This window comes from Fukomys damarensis, unplaced genomic scaffold (assembly GCF_012274545.1).
Source record: "Fukomys damarensis isolate Sample0158 unplaced genomic scaffold, DMR_v1.0_HiC HiC_scaffold_17, whole genome shotgun sequence".
NCBI lineage: Eukaryota > Metazoa > Chordata > Mammalia > Rodentia > Bathyergidae > Fukomys > Fukomys damarensis.
The window spans coordinates 70,309,666-70,336,530 of NW_022900929.1; the positions used below are offsets into that span (position 1 = coordinate 70,309,666).

The window sequence follows — 26,865 nt, forward strand, 5'->3', positions numbered from 1 at the left end:
CCTAGCATGTGTGAAGCCCTGGATTCAATCCCCAGCATCACACACACACACACACACACACACACACACAAATTATTGTATTAGCCCACTAGAGCTGCCATAACAAAGTACCATACACAGGCAGCTTAAAGAATGCAAGTAGGGCTGGGATTCAGCTCAGTGGCACTGTGCCTGCCTTGCAAGTGCAAGGTCCTGAGTTCGATAAAGAACAGAAGTTCATTTTCTCACAGCCCTGGAGACCAGAGGCCCAAGAACAAGGTGCGGGTGGGGTGCTTTTGTCTGTGGGCTCTCATCCTAGATGGCTTTCTTCACTCACGTCCTCATGCAGCCTTCCTTCTGTGCCTGTGTCCTCTTATCTCCTCTCTTCTAAGGACTTCTGGCAGACTGGAGTAGAGCCGCCCTTAGGACCTCACTGTGCCTTAGTTACCTCTTTCATGGCCCTAGCTCCTCTGCTAGTCACCTTCTGAGGCACTGGGGAACAGCAGGATTTCAACAAAGTTTGAAAATGGGTACAATGAAGCCCATAATAAGTATGAGTTTATTCTTGATAAATATATACATGCCAACTATATTAATATAAAATATATTCCTGTTTATCGAACATCTTCAGAATCGCTATGTGTGAAAGATGTATTTATATTCACTGAATATAGCTGAGAAAATATGCATGAGTATATTTATGGAGTAATCTTTGAAACAAGCTTTTTTTAAAAAAAAAACACCAAGCTTTTGATAAAGCAGTTATTTTGGTAAACTTGATCGTATGGTGAACTGATACTTTGTTAAACTCTTTGAGAAGTGACAATGGGACAAATTAATCTAGAGCTACTGAAAGACTTGTGTGAACCAAAGCCTAACCATCTCCCCATCCCAAGAAAATCGCATCGTTGTCAGACAGGCACACAGAGCCACGCACTCCCAGACACAGCAACTGCAGGAGTAAAAGACCTGGGGCCAGTGAGAGTGGGACAGGGAGGGAGGATGGCCTTAGAGATCCCTGGCTTTGCAGTCTTTTCCCTGTCCTCTGGCCATCAGGCTCGAGGCTACTTCTGAGTTGCAGGTGCCACTTCCAAGTCACCCAGCAATGGGTCCCTGGTGAGTTCAGCTCCTTCCTGCTTATGCCCGAGTTCCCAAGCCCAAGGACATTAGGGGAGGGCCCCCTTCCCTGCTGCATCCAGGTCCAAATTCAGCTGTGCCTCCTCCTCTCCCCTTGTTTCCCACTCTATTCTCCTCCTCTCCTTCCGTCCAAGAGTCCCGCTGATGTACTCACCCGTTTCTTCCAGAGCAGTTTGTCTGCCCGTGCTCTGGACCTTTTTTCTTCCCTCTCAGCCTCTCTGCACCCCACTCTATGGCCGATGGACCCCTCCGGCTGCACCCCACGTCCGATCCCAGTGCCTCCCCACCCTTCCCGCAGGCCTCTCACCCCTCACTCCCTTGCCGTCCCCACCGAACCCTGAAATGAGCTCTCATTTTCTCCCATCCTCGCTGCACTTTCCATTCCCAGGACTCATCTTGACGTTCGCAGCAGGACCTGGCACACACATCGCAGATGCTTCAAGACAAGACAGCGGGTTATCAATCGAACTAGATAACTGGGTACTGTATTCCTCGAGCAGTAAGTGCAAGGGTGGTGCAGGATGCAAAGACTTCCAGTCCTGGCGAGACAAGATGGAAACACGAAAAAGACCAACAGAGCCACAAACAGGATGGAATATTTAAAATCTGGAGAGGCCGCTGGGGCAGGATGAACAGCTTCCTATTTCCCCCTCCCCGAAGGTAAGCGAATGTCAGTGAAATCATGGCCCAGTTCCAACACCACAGGGAATTCCGTAGTATGGATGCCTCTTGGGCCTTTGGGACTCTTGCTGAAGATTAGGGTCTGGATCAGAGTTAGGTACAGAGTAAGACTAAGGCTACAGCTGAGGGCTGGGCCAGAGCGGAAGTCTAGGGTTAAGTTTAAATTTACAATTTGCTAAGGGTTAGGGTTAGGGTTAAGGTTAGGGTTAGGGCCTAGGGCTAGGACTAGGGTTAGGTTGAAAGTGTTAGGGTGAGATTTATGGTTAGGGATAAATTCACGGTTAGGGTTAGTATTCTGACTAGTTTAGTGTTAGGATTGGGTTAGTACAGGTTTTAGAGTTACAATTTGATCATTGGCTGTTTACTTTTAGGTTATCATGAGGTTTAGATTTAAGGTTAGGGTTAGGGCTATCACTAGGTGTCGTACTAGGACTAGGGCTAAGGTTAGAGTTCAGGTTATTTTTGGGTTTACACTTACAATTTGCTTATATTTAAGGTTAGAATTTCAGGTTAGGCTTAGGGTTAAGATTTAGTATTACGGCAAGTGCTATGCTATTGTTACGCCTAGTTTTTGTATTTTTTGTATTAGGATCAAACTCGGGTCTTTGCACTTGTTAGGCAGGCATCAGCATCACTGAGCAAAATCCCCAACTCAATCTGGTTTAGGCTGTTATAGAGCTAGCTTTAGGTTTAGGACTAGGGCTAAGTTTATGGTCTGTGTCAGTTTAAGGCTAACGCTAGGGCTAGTTTTAGGTCAATGGCTAGAGTTATGGATAGGATTAGCTTTATGGCTAGGTTTAGGGTTTGTGTAAGGGCTAGGGTAAGGCTTATGTTAGTGTTAGGTTCTGGGTTAATGTGAAGGCTAGAGTAAGGGTTAAAATAAGGGTTATGGCTAGGGCTATAGTTAGGTTTCAGGTTAGGATAATGGGTAGATTTAGGTTTAAGGCTGATGCAAAGCTATGTTTACAGCTATGGTAAGGCTAGACAGGGTTAATGCTATGGTTTTGGTTAGGGTTAGGTTTACATTAAAGTTTAGGTCTAGGGCTATGATTAGGACTTGGTTTAGGATTACAGTTAGGATTAAGTTTAGGTCTATGGTTAGGTTTACATTTAGCATAAGGGCTATGATTATGTCTAGGAAAAGGGCTAATGCCAAAACTACGTTTAGAATTAAGGTCGGGGTTAATGTTAAAATATAGGAAGCTTTCAGACTATAAACCTAACCCCACCTAACCCTAACCCTAATCCTAGCCCTAATCCTAGCCCTAATCCTAATCTTAATCCATACCTAACAGTAACCATAGTCCTAACCCTAACCCTTGCCCTCAAGAGGTCGGGGTCCTGGAAGTAAGAAGGCACTTGTGGCAAATGGTCTGTGCAGTGATTCTCAGAGTAGTGAGTCACTGTGGGGTTCACTGTTCCTGGGTGAGTGGTGGCAGCCAGAACGTGGTCCTCGCTGTCCCTGGCTGTGCACCTGTTTCTCCAGCCATCAACTGAGGAGTGATGCACTAAAGACATGGAATGGAGTGTGTGCCGTGATCTCTGGGCGATTTTCTACACTTTGCCCCAGTCATCCCTAACTTTAAGAGCTGTGCCTTTCCAGGTAGCTGAAGAACTCTGAGCAAAGTCAGCATAGAGAGGAAACATGCGTGTGTTCCTGCTGGCAAACCATCTTGAGGTTCAAGCTTGAAGTCGAAGAGAATTCCAGCGCCTGCCTGAGTCCATACCAAGGCTTCCCACGACCCCGGCTGCTTTTAATAAGTCCTGAGAGATCCCAAAGTGAAGCAGCATTTCCAGCCTGCCCAAGAAGACCTGCATCTCTAAACTCTTTCAGAAGGTTAGGAAGATCGCATCGAGCCAAGGTGTCAAATGAAATCCTCTGGAAACCGAGGTCATTTCTCTGTGCTCCTGTAGCAAGACTACTAAGTATATATAAAGCACTTGTCACGTCCCAGGCTCTGTCCTGCAATGCTCCCTGCAGGGCCGACTCTTGTACAGGATAGTGGGCGGCTGGGGGGATCCCAAGCACCAGCCACAGGCTCAAGTCACCGAACAAAACATGAAGGCAGCCGGTGACCCACTGCCTCTGCTGGTCCTCTGTGCAGAGGAAGAGCGAGAGGAGCAAGCTTCATAAGACAGGAAAGGCCGAAGGGCCGTGCGGTGATCTCCACTCCCTTCCATGCAGCTGCAGCCGAGGTCCTGCTCACTCCAGAGAGTGGGCTGCTTATTCTCCTCAAATGGAGCCCTGTGTGTGAAGGGGAAAAAGGAATCCAGCCTTTTGTCAGCCAAGAGCCCCAACTGCAGAGACCCGCATTTCCATCGGCTTCTGCATTGACATCTGGCTCTCATCCATCTTGCTGCTTGAACATCCAACCCCTCTGAACAGAGGGGGACAGAGCAAACGTCACCCCTGCTCCGTCATCCTCATAACAATCCCATCTGATGATAGGGGTAACTCAGAGGACCCTTGCCAAGGACTGGCAGCTGGTCACCTTCTGGCTACCGCCTGGCCCAGGAAGTTCCCACCAAAGGATGTGCAGGCAAATCTTCAGTCAGGAGAGGGACAGGTGACTGAGGGGGTCTGAGTGTCCACGGTGTCCACTGCAGTCAGAATTTGGCACTGACTGTTTAGAAAGATGCCGGGGAACCCAAGGTGAACAAAGGCAAAGGAGCCCTGCAGGGAGGGCAGTTTCAGACATCACAAGCTCCCAGCCAGGCAGTCTGAACAGGCAGAACCTCTCTTCACAGAGGCCATGCTCCTCACTAGGAAGCTCATGGAATTAAGGTAAACAAGTTTTATTTTTATTTAAAAAATGTTTTGTGGTACTGAGGATCGAACTCAGGACCTTGCGCTTGCGAGGCAGGCAAGGCACCACTGAGCTAAATCCCACTGGCCCAAACAAGTTTTAATTTACTTATTATTTACTTATTTTTGCTGCAAAGTTATAGTGACATTTTTCAAGGTTATCTGGAAAGTTACATGTGTGCTCTGGAGATCTTGGTGAGAAAAATAAAGCCATAGATCCCCAGTCATTCACGAGGCAATTACATTCTGAGTCTTTAGCCTTACACTCCCTCCCTCCCTCTCTCTCTCTCTCTCTCTCTCTCTCTCTCTCTCTCTCTACTCTCTACTCACATTTCACACATCTGGACAGAGATCTTCACCCAAATGCAAAGCTCCGAACTGCTATGCGGTGATATTAGCTGGGATCTTGTGTTAGCCTTGCTTACAATAAGCAGTGACATAAGGCAGAATTTACATATGTCTGGACAGCCTCAAGCTCATCCATATTCAACACCAACATTTAATCTGTTTTCCTATTGGATGTTAATTTAATTTTCCTACAAATGCAGCCAATCATCTGCTACTCACCATCTGCCTTTAAGATCAACTTTGCGGGGTGGGGATTTAGCTCAGCAGCACAGCACCCGCCTGGCAAACACGAGGTCCCAAGTTCAATCCCCAGTACCAAAAAACAAAACCAAAAAACAAACAAACAAAAAATCAACTGAGAACAGTAAGTGAATAATTATCATCCGTCTTTGTAAAGTTCGGCCCTGTGAAAGTCAAAGATATTATGCAAATTCTTGAAATTCATGGTCTTGTGATTCTTTTTCCCTTCTCAATTTGGTTTGGGAATGGACTGTGCTTATAGTTTCAAATTGGCTGATATTAGAAAAAAGAAAATAATCTTTTCAAGTACCCTGACCACTCTGGAGTGTGACAGCCTAAGTCTGGGAGAATGTATGTTCGGTCCACACAGGGCACAGGGCAGCTCCCCGCCGTGTGCACGGCTGGGGGCTGGGCTTTCATTTCTCCCAGGTGGCTCTCTCCCATGTGCACGCCCACCCTGCCCTCCAGACCCACTGAGCCCTCCTTGTACCCTTCGTCTGGCGTTTCCTGATCATAACCATCTAGAGGATGCTGACTTCTTTTGGGCCAGCAGAGGGTGAACAAGGGGCTGGTGTTTCCTATCCTGGCCTCTCCCTTTTAATACCAGACATAAGCTGAACGCAGGTGTTAGGCTTCCTAAAACTGAAGGGAATCACAACGAAAGAGGGAAAAAACTTCATGAGGCTTTCCCACAGCGCAGGAGAAAAGCAGCAGCAAGCATGCACTCTGCACCCCACTGCCCAAGTAGCTCCCCAACACAACTTGGACCCTTGTTCCACTTCTCGGGTGCCCGGGGTCTGCCCGTACAGGAATTTCATCTCCTTGGCCCTCCAGTTACTCCCTCCAAACAATGGTGCTAGGAACGAGAAGCGGAGGCCTGGACATTTTCTGGAGACAAAAGGGCTGGGTTTGCTCTTTCATTCTCATTTAAAAACCACTTCCATAATAAGCTTTGTTTTTCCCTTTTGCTTTCTGATTTGATTGATCTGTGGCACCAGGGGATTGAACCTAGGGTCTTTGAATTGAGCTGCATCACGAGCACTTTGTATTTTTTGAGACAAGTTCTCACTAAGTTGCCCAGGCTGAACTAGAATACTCGATCCTCCTGCCTCAGCCTCCCAGAGTGCTGGGATTATAGGTTGTGCCACCATACCACCATGACTAGTTTCATGTTTCCTTTTCCAGCTCGATAGGCTAAGATTTCTCCCATATGATCAGCAACCAACAGTATCCTGGGAAGTTTCTGCACTGCTGAAGATGCTTTGGTTAGTATTATGGACAAAATGTAAACTGAAAAAGCAGATTACTTCCTGGAAAAAGCACAGTCAGGGAAGGATCTTAAGAGTAGGATCTGATGAGCAGAAAGGGGAGAGGTGGCTGGTCTCAGGCATCACTGGCCTTAGAGGCTCAAATAGAATCATCAGGACCATGTCCTAAATTCTCTCTTTGCCTCTAGATTCTACTTTCCTGTGTTGGGCAGCTGGTGGTGTACTTTATCCTAGCACCAGTGACCTCCAGAAGAGGAAGTGCCTCTCCCTCCGGAGCTCTGTGGGGTTAATGTGGGTGTTGTGACACCCACTCCCCTGTAACTGGAAGATGAGGCTGTTTGGCTGATTGTGGTGGTAGGGGAGGCAGTGGGCTTCTTTGTAGTGTCTCTGTCAGACAGTCGTGAGAAGGCCTGATGGGGGCAGAAATTATAGCTAACTGTCCACTACTTGAAAAGATCATAGGCAAAGAAGCAGCAGAGCATGCTGGGTATTCAGTGAAGTCTTGTCTGGGAAGAGCAGAGGAGGGAAGCAAAAGGAGACACACTGAGGAAGAAGCCGAATACCAGCATGGAGCTTCTACTTAGCCTGGCAGGCTATGGGGAGGTTTCTGAGAAGGATGCTGAAAGGTGAGCAAGTCCAAGTTCAGAGAGCGTGGTCTGCCACCCTGTTTACACAGATATTGAAAATAGAGGGTCTTTTAGAGCAGCTTAACTTGGAGGCATGAGGTGATGGCACTGAAACAGGGATGGCAGCACCCACCAGGTGCACTGTATGATGTATTAGTTTTATGTAGAAGCAGAAGGAATTAAAGATGGAAAGAGATCAGTGATGCCATTACTGAACAAGTCTGTGAGCAGAAGGGTCTCTAGGAATGGACATCCTGTCAGCTGGCCAGGCAGGGAGCTGATGGGGAGAGGCCAGGGCTTTAGAGAGGAGTCGGCGCTGGAGGTCTAGAAAGGCTTGGATTTCAAATCATGAAAATGCAAGCTCTGTGAAGAGGCGTCTAAAGGACAGCTGTGTGGGAGTGTGGAAGGCTACAGAGAAGATGAATTAAGAATGACGATGACCAAGGAAAGGAAACCAGACATAGAGCAGAGAGCACTGAACCGGCTTAGTCAACAGAAAGGAAATTCCAGTCCCCAGAGTTCAACACTAACATCATCAGTGTTGGCTCTGTAGGCTTCAAGTTCTCCTCAGTCCCTGGTAAACTAAGTCCAATGAGCAGTGACTGAGGCTAAGGATTCCCCACTTTCTGAACACCCTGGATTTCCATTCTGGTGTAAGTTGTGTTAAGACTTGAGTTTCTTATCAGTAGTAACTACACACTCCTTTTGCGGTCACACATAACTGATCCGGCCTGCAGACATGGTTCAGGCTGGGCACTAAAGCAGGCCACAGAAAGGGGATTCCATTTACCAGAAGACAACATTACTGTTTTGAAGTTAAAGCAAAAAAATTAAAACTGTAACTGTTGATTCTTAAATTGTAAGATTTGAATACATGACAATTTTCTGGCAGATGGCAGCAAAGTCTGTAGTTTTCATAAAGTCACCATATTGCAACTATTTCCGACAAAGTGTTTGAAAGAAAAGGGGGTCTTTCAGATGTGCGCTTGCACGGGTGTGGTGCAGGCTGTGGGGGCCTCAGCTCCATCAGCTGCTCCCTGGACACCCGTGACTTGCCGCCCCTCATTAACCTAGCCGCACATTGTTCTCAAATCCTCACCCCACACCAGCCCCAAGGATATACCCCAAGTTCAAAGCCCACTTCCCAGTCTCTCGCCTTCCTGATCTCTTCACCCCAGCTCTTGCCCTTCTCCAGCCTACCCACAAACTGCCATCAGAATCCTTTCTAAAATGTGACCAAGTGTCTTCTTGACTTAAAGTATTTCAATATCCTCTTGCTGCTTACAGAATTCAACTTAGACTCCTGCCAACCAAGCAGCCACTTCTTACGCACACCATGCTCTAACCATACTGGAACCATTTTCTGATGATGTTTTTGTCTAGAACCCCGGAGAGGGTGTCCAGTGAGTTTCAATTCATCCCTCATGAAATTCAGTAAGCGGTTCCCCCATGAACTCTTCCCTGACCAACTCAGGCAGGACTAACCACACCTCCTTTCCACTGCCACTGGAGCTAGTACTTCTCCCACAACTGCAGATTTTCCGACTGTCTATCACAGATGAGTAGGCAGCTTAAGGAGGCATCTTAACTGTCCCCAACAGAATACTGAGATACACTCATACCTAGCACAGTGCCTGGTGACTGACTGGATGGTCCAGAGAAGCCACAGACGGTGAGTTTGATGAGAAGGGCTGAGACAGTATGTCCAGGATCTTGAAAATTAGGTATTGTAGACTCTCAACACATAGGGTCTTGGCTCAGTTAAATGTGAAGGAACTCAAATGGCAATAAGCCACATTCATTTGCTGTGCCCCTCTCCTAAGTATTCCGAGGGGCCTCCAGGAAGGCCTCTGCCCCCTGCAGCCTCCACTGGTGTGCTGTACTGGGAATGTCATGCTTTCACATGGGGACTGCTCCTCTGGTTGTGTTTGCCGTTGCCTTCTGCTCGAAGTATCAAACCAGTGCCCTTTACCTTATTAATGTCATACAGGATTTAAAAAATAAGATTCTTTTTTCCTTTGTTCTGGGATGAAAAGTGGAATTCAAAAGAGGAGGTGGAGTCTGGCTGGGACATAAAGATAAGTGACTTGCACGTGCTCTTTTCTGACGACTGAGGCCTTTGTTTTTTCTGACCATGTTCTACATGGTTTACTTAGGATGGTTTCATGAGTGTCTCTCCAGCTTGCAACAGTTCACCAGTCTAATGGTCGGGAGGAAGAGCGCAGGCCTCTGTTTCCTGCCTCCCAATGTTACCTAGTCTAACTTCCACCACAGTGCTGATCAGTAGACACCATTCTCATTTTACCAAAAGAGGGGCCAGGTTTTTAGCTCAGTGGCACCATGCCTGTCTCGCAAGCACAAGGTCTTGAGTTCAATCTCCGGTACAAAAAAAAAAGAACCAAAAGAGGAACTAAAACTCCAAGAGTTTAAACTGCCCAAGGACAGAGCTGGATTAGGTGGTAATCAGCTGAGAGAAAAACATATTCCAGCGTGGGTGCGTTAAGGTCAGGTGATTTCCTGTAGAACTGAAGGGAGAGGATTCCAGAGCTAACTGGGAATTCTGTTCCTCCTGCCTACATTATGCTTCTCCTGTTACCTGCCGTTCTCTGCAAGCTCAGGTTAACAGCCATTTGCTTCAGAGGGACAGAGAGGACCAGACTGACCGTGGGTGTCCAATTCATGCTCAAGAGCGAAAAAAAAAAAAAAAAGTTTTAAACAACAGAATTTTTAAAAACCTTGTAACAAGATTTCGGAAGAAGATATTTCAAAAAAATATTGTACTTATATTCATGAATATCCCTGAAACCCAAAGGCATTTTCTAGTTAAACATTTATCATTTGTGGGAGTGCTAAACTTGCTCTTCCTGTTTAAGTTTCTAGAAACCTGTCCCATGTTCTATGTGACTTATATGCCCCAAGATTATCCTTGACATGGATGCTGAATGTTAAGTGGAAAGCTTTTCATCTGAGCTGTGGGTAGAGTGTGTTATATATATTCAGAATACCTCTGTATGCAGCTGTTTTGTACAATCGGTACAAGCAGGTTTGCAGAGCACATTCTTTAAAAGAACAAGGTTGAGTATCGAATGTAGGTACATGTGATTGTTTGTACTGTACATACAACCCTGGCAATGATTTATCAAAGCAATGATAAGCTCACACGTGGACCTGGAACTCATACCACTAATGCCCGGAGCTCAGTACATTAACAAATCTGAGTTAAACTTTCTTAAAAAAAAACAAAAAAAACACTGGAGTATATAAAAGCACCAGCCCATCCAGAGTTTAACAGTGGTACCTCATTAGAGCTAATAACCTGAAATTTGCTAACTACTGAAGCATTTACGCCTACAAGAGCTCTGTATAGGCCAGGTCTTTTTAAAAAACTTTAACCTTGCTTTATAAGGAACAATGTTTTCAGCCATGCAAATATTAAAGACTGCTAAAGAATTAAGTAATTTTTTCTTAAAAATGAATTTATAGGTAAGAAAGGTTTCTAAAAATTAAGTCCAGCAGTTGAATACTCAGAACAATCTGGTCCACCAACTTGAATGTTTCCTATGATGCAGAAAAGCATGAGTGACACTTTATACTAGCTGATGGAGAGGCAAAAACAACCCAGGGTCTTCTCATTCGGTTGATAAGGACACTTGGCCTGAGGAAATAGGTGAGCCCTGCACCCCACCACATACACTGAGCACACAGAATACCTCTAAACACTGAAAAATTGGTAGGCAATATTTTGTTCAGTCCCAGACCTTAGAAAAATGACCTCGTCCTCTTCTCTGCCTGCTACATAAATGCTCTCTGGTCTAGCAGAGATGAGAACGGTCCAAAGAAGAACTGACTAATGGTGCAGGGGAGGAGAATGGAAGTTTGAAGCTCCCGTCAGCAAACCCAGGGTCCCATATTCATCAACAAGAACGTCCTCTGTCCCTGCTGGCCTTTGAATACTCATTTCCTTTAGAACTGTAAAAATGAACACCAATGACTTTTCTTCCACCGTATTTTCCTTTCAAATTTGCTAAACTTGGGCCAGAGATATAGCTCAGTGAGGACACACCTGCTTGGCAAGCACAAGGTCCTGAGTTCAGCTCTAACATGTTCAAGTAGCGGCACTATGGAACAATGTTCTTGACCTCCTACCCCAGCTGCCGTTCTTACCATGATGGGGGTGGAAGGTTACATACATACTCTAACCTAAAAAGATGTCTAGATCTCACACAGCAGCAGATTAAACTGACTGGCATTATTTTGCACTTTCTAGCTCTCCACATGTTATTCCAGTCCAGCTGTAATCACATTTATTGAACACTTACTGTATGCCAACTACCTAACGAGTGCTATGGGTTTTAAGCTAATTTAATTCCTACAGCAACCTATGAGGTAGATACTATTACGATCCTCAATTTTACATATGAGGAAAACGAGGCACGGAGAGTTTAACTTCAAGTCATAAAGCTAGAAAACACGGGGGTTCCAATCCAGATACAGTGGACCCTCAAGATACGACCAGCCTGACATACAAACAACTTGGGTTAATTAGGCTAATAGAAGATTCATCTGCCTCTTGTTAACTATAGCATATACCCAGGTAAACATCTGGATCTCAGCTGTACTGACTTACAACCAACTGGAGTTACAACCAGCCCTCAGGAACCGACTGAGTTCGTAAGTCAAGGATCCACTGTACTCTATCCCCCAGGTCTATCCTCTGCCACCGTTTTCAGAACTCACATGAGAAAAACACTACAGATAACCTGCTTCAGCCCATTTTCAGTCTATTACCTGCAAACTATGGTACCTTGCTATGAATAGCACATTACTTAGAATGCATGTCCATTGATCTTAGCCAAAAGGCTGAGAAGCAATTAGAATGCATCTCCTAATTGATGGGGATTCACTAGATACCCACCAAACTCCACCAACACATAAAACTCTAGACAATGTCTTCTAAGACCCCAAAAACTAACAATTTAAACTTATAAATACTGAAAATGATTTGAGAATTAACTGCTTTCCCATTCAAACTTTGAAACATAAAAACTGTTTACTTTTCAGTAAGACTTGCTGCACTTTCTTCTTTCTACGTTATGTATCAGGTGTCTATGGTATAAAAATTGAAATTCTAACTTTGTATTTGTTATTGATGAATCAAAACTCTGTTCAAATCCCAAAAGTCAAATAGCTGACCTAAGATTAACTAGATTGAGTTAAGCCAAAGAGAGAGCTTCAGTCTTTTGATGTAAGAACTACTGCTCTAATGAGGAAGGAACACTGGTTTAAGAAACTAATTAAAATTAATTAGAAGTTTCAAGTACCTCAGATGTAAAACCATGCATTATGTAAAAGTACTTTCAAGGTGAATTTTCAGAATTTCACTTGAACTAATTTAGTACTTTAAATGTCTTCCTCTTGCAGACATTAACAGCAGATAAAATGTTTTATAAATTGCAGATTATGTGGCTTTGACATTCAAAAAATATATAATGATGAAATGGAAAATAAACCATTTATAATTTTATAAGAAAATGATCATTTTATTTCCATCATGTTATCTTCTGAAAGGAAATCATAATAGGTAGAATTATTTTTTAAAATCAAGTTTAGTTCACCTTAAAAAAATGCAAATATGATTGCAACTCAAAAATCCATTGTATTTCACAACTTCTCTGCTATAAACTATTTAACCACAAAGTAAAGTAATGCCATCTACAGGAACCTTTTAGAACAACAGTTGTAGTTCTCACATTTTTCTTTGAATACCTGGAATCTGAGTTAATGTATTTAATATGAACAATAAAGAAAATTTCAAGGATAAAATATTGAGAACATGAATATAAGAAGCAGCCCATTAACACTTCGGATTGATACTATTAAAGATAATTAAAGTAAGGGCTGGGGATTTAGCTCAGTGGTTCCACCACCTGCCTTGCAAGCGGAAGGTCCCAAGTTTGATCCCCAGTACCAAAAAAAAAAAAACTCAACAATAAAACAAACAAAAAATAAAGTAGCCTAACTCCACCTACAAATTCACCAAACACATAATCCAAAGACCCTTGGCTACAAACTACGGCAGATTAGGATGTAAGGCTGTGCAACCCCAAGGATCTTTATAGCAAGTTTTCAGAAGAGACTGAAGTCACAGAGGCAAAACCTGCAACAATTTTCTTTTTCCAACTGTTACATCCTGCTTTCCTTTTGAGTAGCACCACCTTCATGGTCAGGTTCTCTAAATTTTCAGAAGCAGTATTTTAACAGTCTTTCAGCTCCTAAAAATTCAGTCCTGTTCAGTTGACCTATTTCACAGAACACTCCACATCGAAGTTTTTTTTCTCATGCAGCACTAGTCCACTCTAATCTCAAGATGATTTTTAAAATATACTTTAACTTCCCCCTCTCTATTCTCTTCCCCTAGGGTAGTAGATGCTAGGAGGTTTTCTTATTGCCTGGTTTTCAATCTAGGCTAAACCTCAACACTACCTCGAGCCCCTTAAGAATACCACATCTCTATTTAGCTGCTTGGGGATTGAGAATGGCTTTTTCTTGGTTGCCGCTTCAGGCTTGTGAAATACTGCCTTCCTGGCTGCTACAGTGCATTCTGCTAAGTGGTTTATGGTTCTGCAATGCACAGGTGCAACCCCCACACACTCACTCCCCAGCCTTCCTGCAGGCGTGGGCAATGCGGAGTGGACGGCTGTCCCCCCTACCGTGGCGTCACACCCCCAGTACCTGCCTCTGCGTCACCTACCCCACGTTGCCGCACAGGTGTTTCAGCCTCCAGCTTGAATCAATTCTCCTCTGCCTCACAGTGCCCACTTCATCCCTCCAGTTGTCTCCACCATGCTTAGGAGTAAGAGTTCATCCGTTGGGCAAACCCAAATTCAACCTAAGGGGGACATGCTGGTCTTCCCTTCATACAAGCATCTTGAACACTGATCCCCAGCCCTCCCTGCTGTGGTTTCCGAGTGGAGATGCACTGTTCCCTTGCCCAACAGGAGAGACCAAAGGACTGGATCCCTTGAGATCCAGGGCTCTCCCAGGCTTCACGGCTGTCTGTAGAACAGTGGGTGGTGAGAGCATATTCCTGAGTTGGCTCGCCTCATTCAGCAGGCCCTGCAGTGTCCTCTGATCTTAGTGTCAGTTACTCTAAAGAGGGGAGAAAGATCTCTCCCAGCTGTTACATAGGACTTCCTGGCACAGTAAATCAGTACTTTAGGTCGGTTCCCCAGAAGCAGGGCGAGATGAAGATGTGCAAATGAAGTGATGGGTAAAGGATTGGGGCTAGCAGGGCAGCGAAGGGAAAGGGCAAGCAAGGCTGTGAGACTGACATCAGCCTGAGTCCCCAGGCAGCTATGGACTGCAAATCACACCTGTCTGGGTAAAGAAGCTGGGCTTGCCAACAGTACACCTAGGGGCTGAAACCTACAGCACTGATGTTACGTGAAAGGGAGAGGAGGGGAAAGGAGGTGAGGAATCTGGGGGACTACTACAGTTAATGACAAAACTTTTTTTTTAATCAAGTGTCATGGAACCAGCCAGAAACTGGTCATTGGTCCTTAGATCTCACTCATAATAGCTAGTGCTGTAACTGTAACTACCAAAGCTTTACACATTTCAGTTACACTGTGTAAATGAAACACTAAGGCAATATGAACAAACTTTTTGTGACAGAGCAGCAGAGCAAACTGTAAGGATTTAATTGAGCCTGAAAGGAAGAGACAGTTTTCTTGATTTTGATCCTCCAAGTCTCTGAACAGGGCTGCTTTTCCTCCTTCTGAAAAGCACTTATTTGCTTTAGAATGTTTATTTTCTTCAAAGCTATAAAGATTCACAAAGTCACAAGGTCTCAAAAACAATGTTTATTTTAACACATAAAATGTGGCCACCTAGCACCAAATGCCTGTAAACACCACAATCCCATCTGGTTCCTACTCTTTGGAACTGATATGATGAAAAGTCCTTGAAAATTAGTCTACATGGACAGACAATTATTATAACAAGACAACATGGAAGAAAAATCATTGGGTGAGTGAGTATGGAACCACATCTGTAGTCACTGAACATTCTTTCACTACTTCAGGTAAATAAGTCAACACTAGTGCTTTTAAACCAGACTTCCCTGGAATATATATACACAGGAAAACTGCATGGGCCACGAAGTGCACCGCCTCAAACTGGGCATTCTATTCTCACTCCATTCCCAAGTGAAGATCAGGCAAAGCAACAGTACCTCTTGTTACCCCAATCTCTTGATTCACTTTCTTAGTAACTATTTATCATTTACTATTCGAACCAATCATACATCTGGTAGAGGACAAGAATAAAACTTTGGCTGATATAAGACACAAGACAACAGTCTCAATTTTTTAAGAACATTCAGGTATTAAAGATATTATATGAAGCAGAAGATAAAACTCATAATTATATAAAGTGAGCCTTTTAAATTTATGTATCTTGAAGATAAACTAAAATATACTGGTTTGCATTTAAAACATTATTGTATAGCAAGAGAGATGTGTCTTCAGAAATTGGATCAATTTATCGCCAGCCGCTTGGAATTGAGTTGAGTCAACCATGCTGCTTCGCTATTGGTAAACTTCAGGCTAAACTAAATACCAATTCTGAGTGACAGATTGTCAATGTTCCTTTTAAGCAGAACGTGATGGCGAGCTACGTAAACCTAAGTTGGATTTCAGGCCCATTGGCAGGCAGGCAGGCAGTATTTTTCACATTGCAGGCAGCCCATGGTGGTTGTCACCCATGTACTGGATCTCTAAGAACATGCTGCAAAGTCTGTGAACAATCTTCCCATGCTGCATTCCCATCTTTAGCTTACCCATGTTGGCAAAGGCTTGGGTAAGACAGCTAAAGTTTTCACGATGGCAATGTCTATAAGAAAACAATGGACACAAAAATTCATTTCTCCTCTCCAACTAATACTTACTGGGTACTTAATTCTAGGTGGTATGTCCAGTAGTGGGTGGCTAAACACAATTCAAGTGAACACTGTCCAATGTGTTTACAGATGGCTCTTATCAGACACCCAAAGCACAAGCAGCCAAGGAAAAATAGATGCATCAGATGTTACCAACATTATAAACTTTTGTGCTACCCAAGATATATCATCAAAAAATAGAAAGACAATCCACAAAACAAATGCATTTGCAAATCATATCTGGTGTCTAGTATCCAAGGTGTGGAAAGAACTCTTAAAACAGTAAAAAGACAAGTAATTCAATTTGAAAATGGGCAAAATATTTCTCTAGACACAAGATATGCAACATCATTTGTTATTAAGAAAATGACACTAAAAACCACAATGAGACTGTTTCACGCTCACTAAGATAGCTATAGTCAAAATGATAGACTACAGCACATGTTGCTTACTTAGGCTGTGGAGACACTGGAACCCTCACAAGCTACTGTGGGAAGTGTAAAATGGTACAGATCAGTGATGGTGAATCCCTATGGCACGAAGGCTGCAGCCAGCTGATCATTATCACTGAAAGCTCTAAAAGGCTTGCCATCACTGGTATATAGTAATAGATCTGGAACACATTCCTTAAAAAGTTAAACCCAAAGCTCCTATATTATGGCTTGTGTCTAGACATCCCACCAAAGCCCAATGTGGTCAGGGCTTTTCCAGAGGTGCTGATTCTAGAACATGTGATGCTGGGATTAAGAGTGTAAAATTACTAAATTAGCCCACTGAATGGTTTGGGGCACCTCCCCTAATCCAGGCAGCCCAGATAAGAATATAAGAAGTAGAAAGAAGCTGCTATTGTCACTTTTGTCTTCTTGCTTGCTTTTGCTGTCTTCTGCCTGGCATGAATGGTTTCTCCTCTGCAATGCCCCTCTGCCATGCTACCCTGCCTTGGGAGCCAGCCAACTATGAGCTGAAATCTCTACAAACTGTGAGCCAAATAAAGCTCTTCTCCTTTAACTCTGGGTGTCAGGTATTTTTGTCTCAGCAACAAGAATAACCTAGCAATACCACTCTAGGTATATGCCTAAGAGATCAGAAAACATACACTTATAGCCGGGTGTGGTGGTGCACGCCTGTAATCCCAGCACTCGGGAGGCTGAGGCAGGAGGATCACTGTGAGTTTGAGACGAGCCTGGGCTACATAGAGAGTTCCAGTTCAGACTCAACTATATAGTGAGACCCTGTCTCAAAAAACCAAAACAAACAAACAAAAAAAGAAAACATACACTTATAGAAAGAACGTCTACATGAATGTTCTCAGCAGCATTACTCATTATGGCCAGAAAGTGCACAGGGAATGGATGGATATGATACATATACATTCTCACAAAGGAGTATTATTTAAACATAAAACGGAGTAAAAGGCCACAGCATGCTACAACGTGGAAACTGTGACAGAGAGCGGGACAAGAAACCCCATAATACTCCATTCCATTTATATGACGTGCAGAAGCAGCAAACACACAGAGATTAATGGCTGCCGGTGGTGGGGGGCAAGGGGAGCTAGGTGGTGACTGCTAACTGGTATGGGGTTTCTTTTTAAATGAAAACATTTAGAATTAGAAAGTGATAATGGTTTATGTAATTCTGGGAATATTACTAAAAAAACACTGAATTTATGCTTCAAGGGGGTGAATTTATGGTTTTTGAATTTTATAAAAAAAAAAAAAATTGGGGGGGGTACCAGGGATCGAACTCAGGACCTTGTGCTTGCAAGGCAGGTGGCAGAACCACTGAGCTAAATCCCCAGCAGAACTGTATCAATTTTTTAAGAGGCCTTTATACCCAGAAACATAAAACTTTTTTTCAAAATCATTCTACTTTTCAAACTGCACAACAGCTTCAGCTAAACCTAGATCCCTTACAATATAAAAGTTTTTTATACCTCTAGCATGATGCCACAGAAATATTAGTTGATTTGAATTACTGATCCTATCACATTTAGTTAGCCCTACTACTTACTCTTATTCCTTAAATAAGTTGTATTTGCTTTTGACTACAATCCACGTAATTAGGAAACTTCATCTTGAACAAAATGAATCAAACAGGAATAAACAAGGATTACTAAATTTTAGCACCGTTAATTCATAAAACCCTTGTATCTCTGCCTTAAACCAGTCATGTTTACCAAAGGTGCTGGGCATCCAAAATGGTTGAGATTTAATTCTTCCCTTCCACAAGGCCTAACCAGGTGTCAGACACAACTTGTATAAAATGCGATTGTTGTATGGCGTAAAAGCAGTATCACACAAGGGGAGTACACATCAATTCTTTTTAACTGAATGCACTTTTCTTATAGACAGATTTGCCTGGTTATACAATATTTTACTTTGTTATAAAGTTTTTCCTTTGACTGGGTAAAGTTCACAAGGTTAGAACTGGCATTTTAAAGTCTCACGGAGCTAAGAGAAACGTCAAGCTCAGTCACCTGTCTGGGGTAGTGCCCAATGGTGTGGGCTGGTAAGCATGCCCCAGAAGCCCACATATGAAAAGCTTCATTTCCAGCACAAGGCACTACTGGGAAGTGGCAGAAACTTAAGGTGAAGCCTAGTTAGTGGGAGGCCTTCCAGTAGGATCCTGCCTCTTCCTCTTTTTGTTCTCAGCCAGGAGGTGAACAGGGATCTTTCACCAAATGATCCTGCCAGGAAGTACGGTATCACAAGCTCCAAAATGGAGCCAACCAATCATGGCTAAATTGTGAGCCAAAACAAACCATCCCTCTTTTTAAGCTGACTACCTCCATTACATTGCTACAGTAACTACTAACACATTTAATTACAAAGCTATATCATTTACAGCTGGAACGGATCACTGACCAAGAAGCCTGCCAGGCTGGGGGCTTAGCTGAGTGGAAGAGCACTTGCCCAGCATGTGAGAGGCCCTGCACTATACAAACAAAAAAGCCTGTATACTTCAGAAGAAGAACCCAAATCAAGTAAGATTAAGTGATTTAATACTAAGCATATTATCATAGCTATTTTACCACATGAAAATTAAAGCCCTGACCACACATTAAACCTATATAGTCAGTGACCAGATGATGAAATCTCAGAGGATGAAGAACTGGGAATATACTTACTGATTTTTTCTTTCTGATGTATATAATGTGAATATCTTCGCTTTGGTACTCTTCATCATGTTTTTCCAAAGGAATTTTTTCAAAGTCAAAGTCTAGCTGAAGGAGCTGTAAGTTTAAAAGAAATACACTTCAAACTCAGTAATATGAACTGACCTTTGGTGACATAAATCACAACGCAGGTTACCTCCAAAGGAGTACTAACTGGGAAGGGCAATATGGAGGGCTTGTAAGGTCTTTATGTTGAGTAGGTCATATATATATAAAAAATTGAGTTAAGCACTTGATATAGGCACTCTTTACATATGTTTTACCTCAATGAACACCAATTAATAATATAAAAACTTCAAGCCAGGTGTGGTGGCACAGGCCTGTGATCCCAGTGCTCTAGAAGGAGGAGGCAGAATAATCTAGAATCCAAGCCCAGACTGGATAATTTAGCAACTTAGTGAGACCCTATTTCAAAATTTTAAAAATGTAAAAAGGGCTTAGATATAGCCCAGTGTAAAAATCCTGGGTTCAATCCCTAGTACTGCCCTCCCCAATCTCAATTACACATCATTTCAAAAGTTCAATGACATTCTTCATATTCAAGAAACAAATGATGCAGGGATGGTTCAATATATGCAAATCAATAATCGGTAAGAGAGCATATAAACAGAATCAATAGTAAAAATCACATGAATGTCTCAATAGATTAAAAAACGCCTTGAATAAAATTCAACATCTCTTTATGATAAAAGCTATGAATAGGTACAGAAGTACCATACCTCAATATGAAACAGTTCCATATAACAAATCCATAGCCAGTGTTATACTGTGGGGAAAAACTGAAAGCATTTCCTCTAAAATCAGGAATAAGACAAGGGTATTCACTTTAATTCAATACAGTATTTGAAATTTTAGCCAGAGTAACAAGGCAGGAGAAAGTCTATCAGTAGATTAATAACCAGAATATATAAGGAACTAAAACCAAAAAGCAACAACAAAAAAACCCCACCCAAAAACAATGAAAGAACAATTCAATCAAAAATAGGCACATGATATGAACACTTTTTCCCAAAGTACAACAAATGGTCAATAAATGAAAAAAGGCTCAATATCTTTGTCCATCAAAGAAATGCAAATCCGACATCAAGAGATTCCATCTCAATGTAGCCCAAATGGCTCTGGTAACCAAAGAATAACAAATGCCAGCAAGGATGCAGAGAAAAAGGAACTCTTACTCACTAGAGGAAAGGGAAATGAGTACAGCCACTAAGGAAAACTGTGAAGGTGAAGGGTTAAATTAAAATTAAGTATAGAAAGGTCGTCCTTGTTCCCAATGCAGTGTCATGGTCTTGCTCTAACGATCAACTGTTGGGGCTCCTGGCAGAGCACCCTGACATGGCCGGAAATAACCTGTAAGCCTGGCCAGCTCTCAAGGTCAGTCTCTTCTTGCCCACCTAGAAGACCCAGATGTTTGTTCCCTCAGGCACTTGGCCAATTCTTGGGGGCCACAAACTCCCTGCCTCTGGTCACTCACACTGTTGGGACACTGCCGCTTTTGTCCCCACTGTTATTTACGGGGCACCTCACTGGTAGGGGCTCTGGAGTCTCATCCATGGAGGGGATGCTCTGCCCCAACGCTCCCTGCACAGGACTCCTGGTGTTGGAATTGGAATTTCAGGTGAAGAAGCTCTTCTGATCTGGCAACATTTCCTGCTGTACTTTCTCCTTCTTCTGGGTACTTGTGTGTCAATTAACAATTTATTAAACTCAATTTTGTTGCATTGACTGTGGTGTCAGAAACTCTTTTGTTTGCAAAATCTGGATCTCTAAGTTAAGCAGCTGCGACTACTGTAGCCTTTTTAAGAATACAGAAGGTACCTCACAAATACTAAAACTAGAACATGACCTAACTATGCCACTCCTAGGTATATAATATTCAAATAAAGTATCCAAAAGAAATACCTGTGTACTCATTTTTATCGTGGAACTACTCATAACAGTCAAGAGTCAATGAGTGAATGGGTAAAGAAAATATGGTGCATGTGCATGCGCACACACACAAAACGCAGTATTATTCAGCTATAAATAATGTAGGAAAAAGTGGGGGATTTAGCTCAGTGGTTCTGCCACCTGCCTCGCAAGCACAAGGTCCTGAGTTCCATCCTGGGTACCAAAAAAGAAAAGAAAAAAAAAATGTAGGAAAGCTGGGCATGGTGGGGCACGCCTGTAATCCAGCACTTGGGAGACTGAGGTAGGAGGACTGCTATGAGTTCAAGGCCAGCCTGGGCTACATTGTGAGATCAGGGCCAGCCTGAACTACATGGTGAGACCCTGTCTAAAAAAGTAGGAAAATGTACAGAAATGAAGTACATCTTGTTAAGTAAAGTAAGCCAGATGGAAAGACAAATATCTCATGTTTTCTTTTCACATGGAAGATGTTTCGAAAGCAGAACAGGGACTTTTAAAGGAGACCAGAAGGTGGGCAGACAAAGGAAGGAAACAGAGGTAAAAAAGTTGAGTACTATTAAAGCACAATATATACACATATGAAATTGTTACAGTAAAACCTATAGTTTATACAGTTAATATGTATTAATTATAATAAAGCAGGATATGTAAGTAAAAGAAAAAACATGAAAATGTTATCCAACAGTTATATATTTGCTTTCTCATTAGACCAAAGTAGTCTTTTCAACAGACAAAAATGCAGTGCTAGACAAATGTATCCTCAAAAATAGTCATTTGTAATGGGATAAATTCTTGCCCACATAAAGTCTGGATCACACAAGGGTATGAGACACATAAGGTGTTATATGTAACTTTTGCAACTTCCTGTGAATCTTTATTTAAAAAAAAAAAAAAGAGGGCTGGGGATTTAGCTCAGCGGTTCGGTGGCCTACCTTGGAAGCACAAGGACCCGAGTTCAGTCCCCGGTACCCCCCCCACAAAAGACCCTGAAATTAGGTATATAGGTAAGAATTTCATAAAAATGTAGAGAAAGAGAAATAAAAACTTATCACCTCCACACTCCTACATGTATTCTCCAAAAGCAATGTATCTATCATTAATATGTTCCCAAAAGTCCGCTTCACACTAATAAGAATTAAAAACTTCATCAGAACAGACTGTCACTATTATTATTTTATACTGTTTTGTGGATACAGTTTCACCGAATTAGAAAAGAGAGAAATGAAGAAATACAAAGAGAAATACAAAGGGGGCCTTTGTAGAATGATGAGTTGGTAAAGGAACTTCTCTCTTGGATCTACACTAACTACTGTTTTCCTCTTTCAAAAACTGCTGTAAAATAGTACAACAGTCACACAGGGGTTGCTTGAATGGTATCCACCAAGAAGATTGATCTAATAGAATACTTACCTCAAAATATTTTTTCTCAATTTCTGGATTTTTCCCCATTGTACGTTGTTCATAGCAACATATAATACAAGTTTCAGATCCACTGAGATCTTTTAGAGTTTTCAGCAGTGGCTCCAAAGACTATTAAAAGAGAAATATATTTTTTGCTTCTGACTTCAAAATTTTTCAATTATAGGACAGACTTGGGGGAGGTTGGAGGATTAACTCCCCTATAATTTATGCATCTTTGATTCGATCTAACAAAGCCCATATGGTTAAAACTTCTTAAACTATTAACCGGTAAACTCTTCTCAACTAATCAACCATCATATTGATTTCACTCTGCAGAAAAAAAATTCAAATGACTGAATTTTAGAGTACCTGGAGAAAACAAACAACTGACTTCACTCTTTAATCTAATTAAACTTATGATTTAATCAACAATTTATTCTACAAGAGTAATCTGACCATAGTTTGAATGCTGAGTTGGCTTAATGTTCATTATTTTAAAAATGATAGTATATAGCTGATAAAGAAAAAAATCATCCCATGGATCTAATAAATGTTACTATAGAACAACAAATTTCTGAAAATGCAACTTTCTCAAAATCATGATTAACATTTATGGGAACAGCTAAGGAAAAAAATGTGACATTATTTGTTTCCTAACAGATTCAAATGATAAAATGCTTTAAAAATTTTACTGAAGCCTCTACTAAAAGTGCATATAGCACTTTCTCAGTATGCTTCAAGGGCTTATGCTAATCATGAGTGCATTTATTTGGTCCCTAGTGACTTCAGTCTTCTCTTCAGTACCTCACTAACTGTACTATAAATATCGTGAATTCAGAGACGTCAAAATGGTAATAAATACATGCTGTAGGACGCACGAAACTCCCTGATTAACACTTACCTCTTCGTAGTATATGCAGTCAGCCATCAGTATGTAGTCTGGTGAAGGAAAGTCTTCTATTTCTGATCCCCTTAAAAATGTCAAACAAGTACTTTTAACTGTGGTTCTAAATATTCTTGATTTGTAGAAGGATCAAAAAGTCCCCTTCGTAACAATCATGCTTTTAGTGAAATGCAATTTAAAGCAAACTAGAAATAAGTTATCTTAAAACAAGCTGAAAGGCCATACAAACCATTTCAGTACCTTGGCTTGAACAGAACCAGTGACAAGATGCTTGTTCATACTAATATTCATCTTCAGCAAGTCTTGCAGTTCCTCAAGATCGGTGACTACAACATCAGCCCTATAAAATAATGCCGACTGAGCCGTAGGCACAGGGTTGGAAGCCGGCAAAGCGGTGCCCTCTCCCACCAGCTCTTACCCAAGCGTAGCGGCCATTAGCCCCACGGCCCCAGTGCCCGAGCCCAGCTCCAGCACCGACCGTCGGCTCAGCGCGTGGGTCCCGTCGCCCGAAAACCCAGGCGTTTCCAGGTATTTGGAAAGGACAATGGCAGCATCCCAGACAACGCAACCCACGCCGCCGGCGCTATACTGCTGCAGTCGTAGCACCGTGCCATCTCGTTTCTCCAAAACTCTCACAAAGCTCCGCAGCGGATCCTCCTCTGGATCCTCCACCAAGGACTCTCGAGGAGACGCCATCGCGGCCTCGGGTACGGCGCACGGTGACGTCACGCCTGCGTGTCCCGCCTCCTACCGCGGCCTGGGCGTTACAGCGCGTGCGCACTTTAACAAAGCCCGGAAGGCGGCCAGACTGGTGCTCCTGTTAGGGCGCTTCCCTAAGCACTTCCCCTAGCTAATTCACACGTTTGACCTAATGAACTGCCATTTAAATCACGTTTCCAACCAATACCTGCTCTTTAAGGAAAAAAAGCAAACTTCAGAGTGTTTGTGCTTGCTTGGAAGCTGACACAGTTGTTTCTGGTCTTAAATCAGGCAGCTTCTCAGATTCCACCAAGGAAGTTTCCTACTATGACCCTTGTTTTTCCTAATGGATAAAAATGGTTGCTGGAAATTTGCTACATGAATTTGATAGTGATGACAGCCACCCCCTAAAATTCACATCGTTGTGAAAATGTGTGTAGTCATACATACCTACCTAGAGGACTCAAAAATCTCCCCTTGTTCCTTATAATGAAAACACAGATTTAAAAAGTCTTGTAAAAATTAAGACTCAGGTGGTTTATTAATCTTGTTAAGAACTCTGATACAAAGCACAGTAAAAAGGCCACAGACCAGTAAATAAACAACGTGGCTTTTGGCTACTTTACAACTGCTGCTACAGCACTATCAGCAACACTCATCACTTTGAAGGAAGGCGTCCAAATGACAAATAAAAGCTTTACTTCTCTGATTAAAAAGTTTAATAAAACTTTAAGTATTTGCTGGCTTAAATATTACCAATCTAAAAAATATACTCCTTAAAAATTTCAGTTAACACAAGATTTATAGAGAAAGTTACTAGTGATTTTGAAGGCAAGGCAGTTGATTCCTATGCCATAAGAAATTTTCCTTTGAATTTATGAATTAGTAAAGTAGCAGATTGTATTATAGGCCTCAAGTCACTTAAATTTATATAGGTTATTAGCATTATCTTTAAATATACATTATAAACAAAACTGTACATATATGGCATATTAACTTTGTTTTCCAAAACAATAGGCAACTCATTAGCTAAAGACATCATACTCTGCAAAACCAAAAGGCACATCTGATATACATGCCCCTTTCCCTCTATAACTGGATTATGTAGTCTTTGTTTACATTTTGACAAAATAAACAGTGCATTCTATTATTTTCATTCTATTTCTGAATTTTGTCTTCAGCAGCAAATACTGGTATTTAAGACATGGCATTAAAGATTTTAAAAACAGTGGGTGTTATTCACAATTCTCCTACATGTAAAAACTAGATGTCAAAGTTTAAAAATCAGTAACACCATATACCCTCTATCCTTGTGTAAATTCATTACCTTAAAAAGGCATCTATTACTTGAATTTGAAAAATTCCACAAAAGCACTATCCCCTTTCAGTGCAATCACTGTCACTTTAAACCATATTTTCAGTAGAGTCTACAGTGCAAATATAAATTCATTATTACTGGCCTTTTGGCAGCACTGAGGATCCAAGACAAGGTAATGCTACTGATCACCTGAGGATAATGGTGAAGGACTTTCGTATTTTTATTTACCCAATTCTTAAAAGCTTATTTGATCAGTAGCATTTTAAGGGCATTATTTGTAAAAGTAATAAAATACTATGCCTTTTTAGAATAAATTAAAAAAAATTTACAAATACTATTCCAGTGTCAATGACTACATATGGCTAAGGTCATTGAGGAGTTTCTGCATTTTCTAACAAAGGCAGTCTGTACAATGGGGGATGCGAAAGCTCCCGTTTGTAAGTCTTTGGTGGCAGTTTTGGTAGGTGAGGGCTTGAATTCTGCCGTGGAGGAACAGGGGGAGCTGGAGGATGAGCCAGACTGTTGTGACTAGAACTGAGCACACGACGTGGCACCCTTGGAGAGGGTGTGCTAGGAGGAGTGCTTGGTGAATTTGGACACGTACTAACGTCTCTGTGAAGATGTCCCAGTGGAGGTGGCTGAAGATTAAATGGACAGTTTATAAAATGTTCTGGAGGCCGAAGGGGAACCGGAGGAGGGGTGTCGGGAAGAGGATCTCTTGGTGGTGGTGGAGGTGGACTATGCAGAGGCCCATCAAATGCACCAGTAGGAACAGGAACTCTGGGTTTTACCTTTGGAGGAGGAGGCTGTCTTGGTGGAAGAGCAGGAGGGTCATCATCAGATTTCATAGTTCCCTTGAAAAAATAATTAAATTATACTATTTTCCTGAAAACTTTATAAAGCAATTTTTAAGTGAAAAAATTCATAGGTTCAAAATAAATTGATAACTAAATTTATAAATTATTTCCAGTTTAGTTCAGGTTTCAGTTTAATATATACATATATGTTTCAACTGAAATCTTAGAACATGAGGCCTCAGGCTGTCTTGTGTTACTTTATTTCACACATTCCAGAAATTTATGAATTTTAATTATGACAGGTAAATGAAACAATGCATAGTTTATAAACATGAAAGCACATGCTGTCAAAAGGACATGGTGTCTATCTTCTACTTTCCCCAGTAACACTTACAGTAGTGGCTTCTCAAAGTGTGATCCAGAGACCGGCAACATCAGCACCTGTGGAAACTTGTTAGAAAAGCAAATTCTTGAACCCCACTTCAGAACTAATCAATCAGAAAATCTGGAGATGGGGTTCAACAATCTGCCTTTAACAAGTTTTCCAGGTGATTCCCATGTACCTTTAAATTGGAGAAGACTGGCTGAAAGTTTGAAGACTTTTTCAAATACTAAAGTTCTTAACATTTGTACCAGA

At 42.1% G+C, this 26,865-nt stretch overlaps 2 protein-coding genes across 5 annotated transcripts in view; both read right to left on the minus strand.

Moving 5' to 3' along the window:
• Positions 1 to 670: 670 nt before the first annotated feature.
• Positions 671 to 24,584, minus strand: Vcpkmt (valosin containing protein lysine methyltransferase). 4 transcript variants are annotated; one of them, XM_033765166.1, is made up of 6 exons: positions 23,833 to 24,584; positions 23,644 to 23,754; positions 23,412 to 23,481; positions 22,520 to 22,639; positions 19,154 to 19,258; positions 671 to 1,655 (listed from the first exon to the last, which is right to left on the minus strand). In XM_033765166.1, exons 1-6 carry the CDS (start codon positions 24,108 to 24,110, stop codon positions 1,467 to 1,469), a joined length of 873 nt encoding a protein of 290 aa, XP_033621057.1. In that variant the 5' UTR covers positions 24,111 to 24,584; the 3' UTR covers positions 671 to 1,466. The 4 variants fall into 4 exon arrangements, with proteins under 4 accessions (XP_033621057.1, XP_010630891.1, XP_010630889.1 ...); XM_010632589.2 differs by lacking the exon at positions 671 to 1,655 and adding an exon at positions 1,663 to 4,042 and having other exon boundaries at positions 23,833 to 24,583; XM_010632587.2 differs by lacking the exon at positions 671 to 1,655 and adding an exon at positions 4,901 to 5,230 and having other exon boundaries at positions 23,833 to 24,583.
• Positions 24,585 to 24,604: 20 nt separating this feature from the next.
• Sos2 (SOS Ras/Rho guanine nucleotide exchange factor 2) overlaps positions 24,605 to 26,865 on the minus strand; it is an 82,800-nt gene continuing 80,539 nt past the window's right edge. Inside the window, exon 23 of the mRNA XM_010632709.3 lies at positions 24,605 to 26,285. Coding sequence (XP_010631011.1) covers positions 25,800 to 26,285 — 486 coding nt within the window. The 3' untranslated portion in view covers positions 24,605 to 25,799. The remainder of the gene's footprint in view (positions 26,286 to 26,865) is intronic.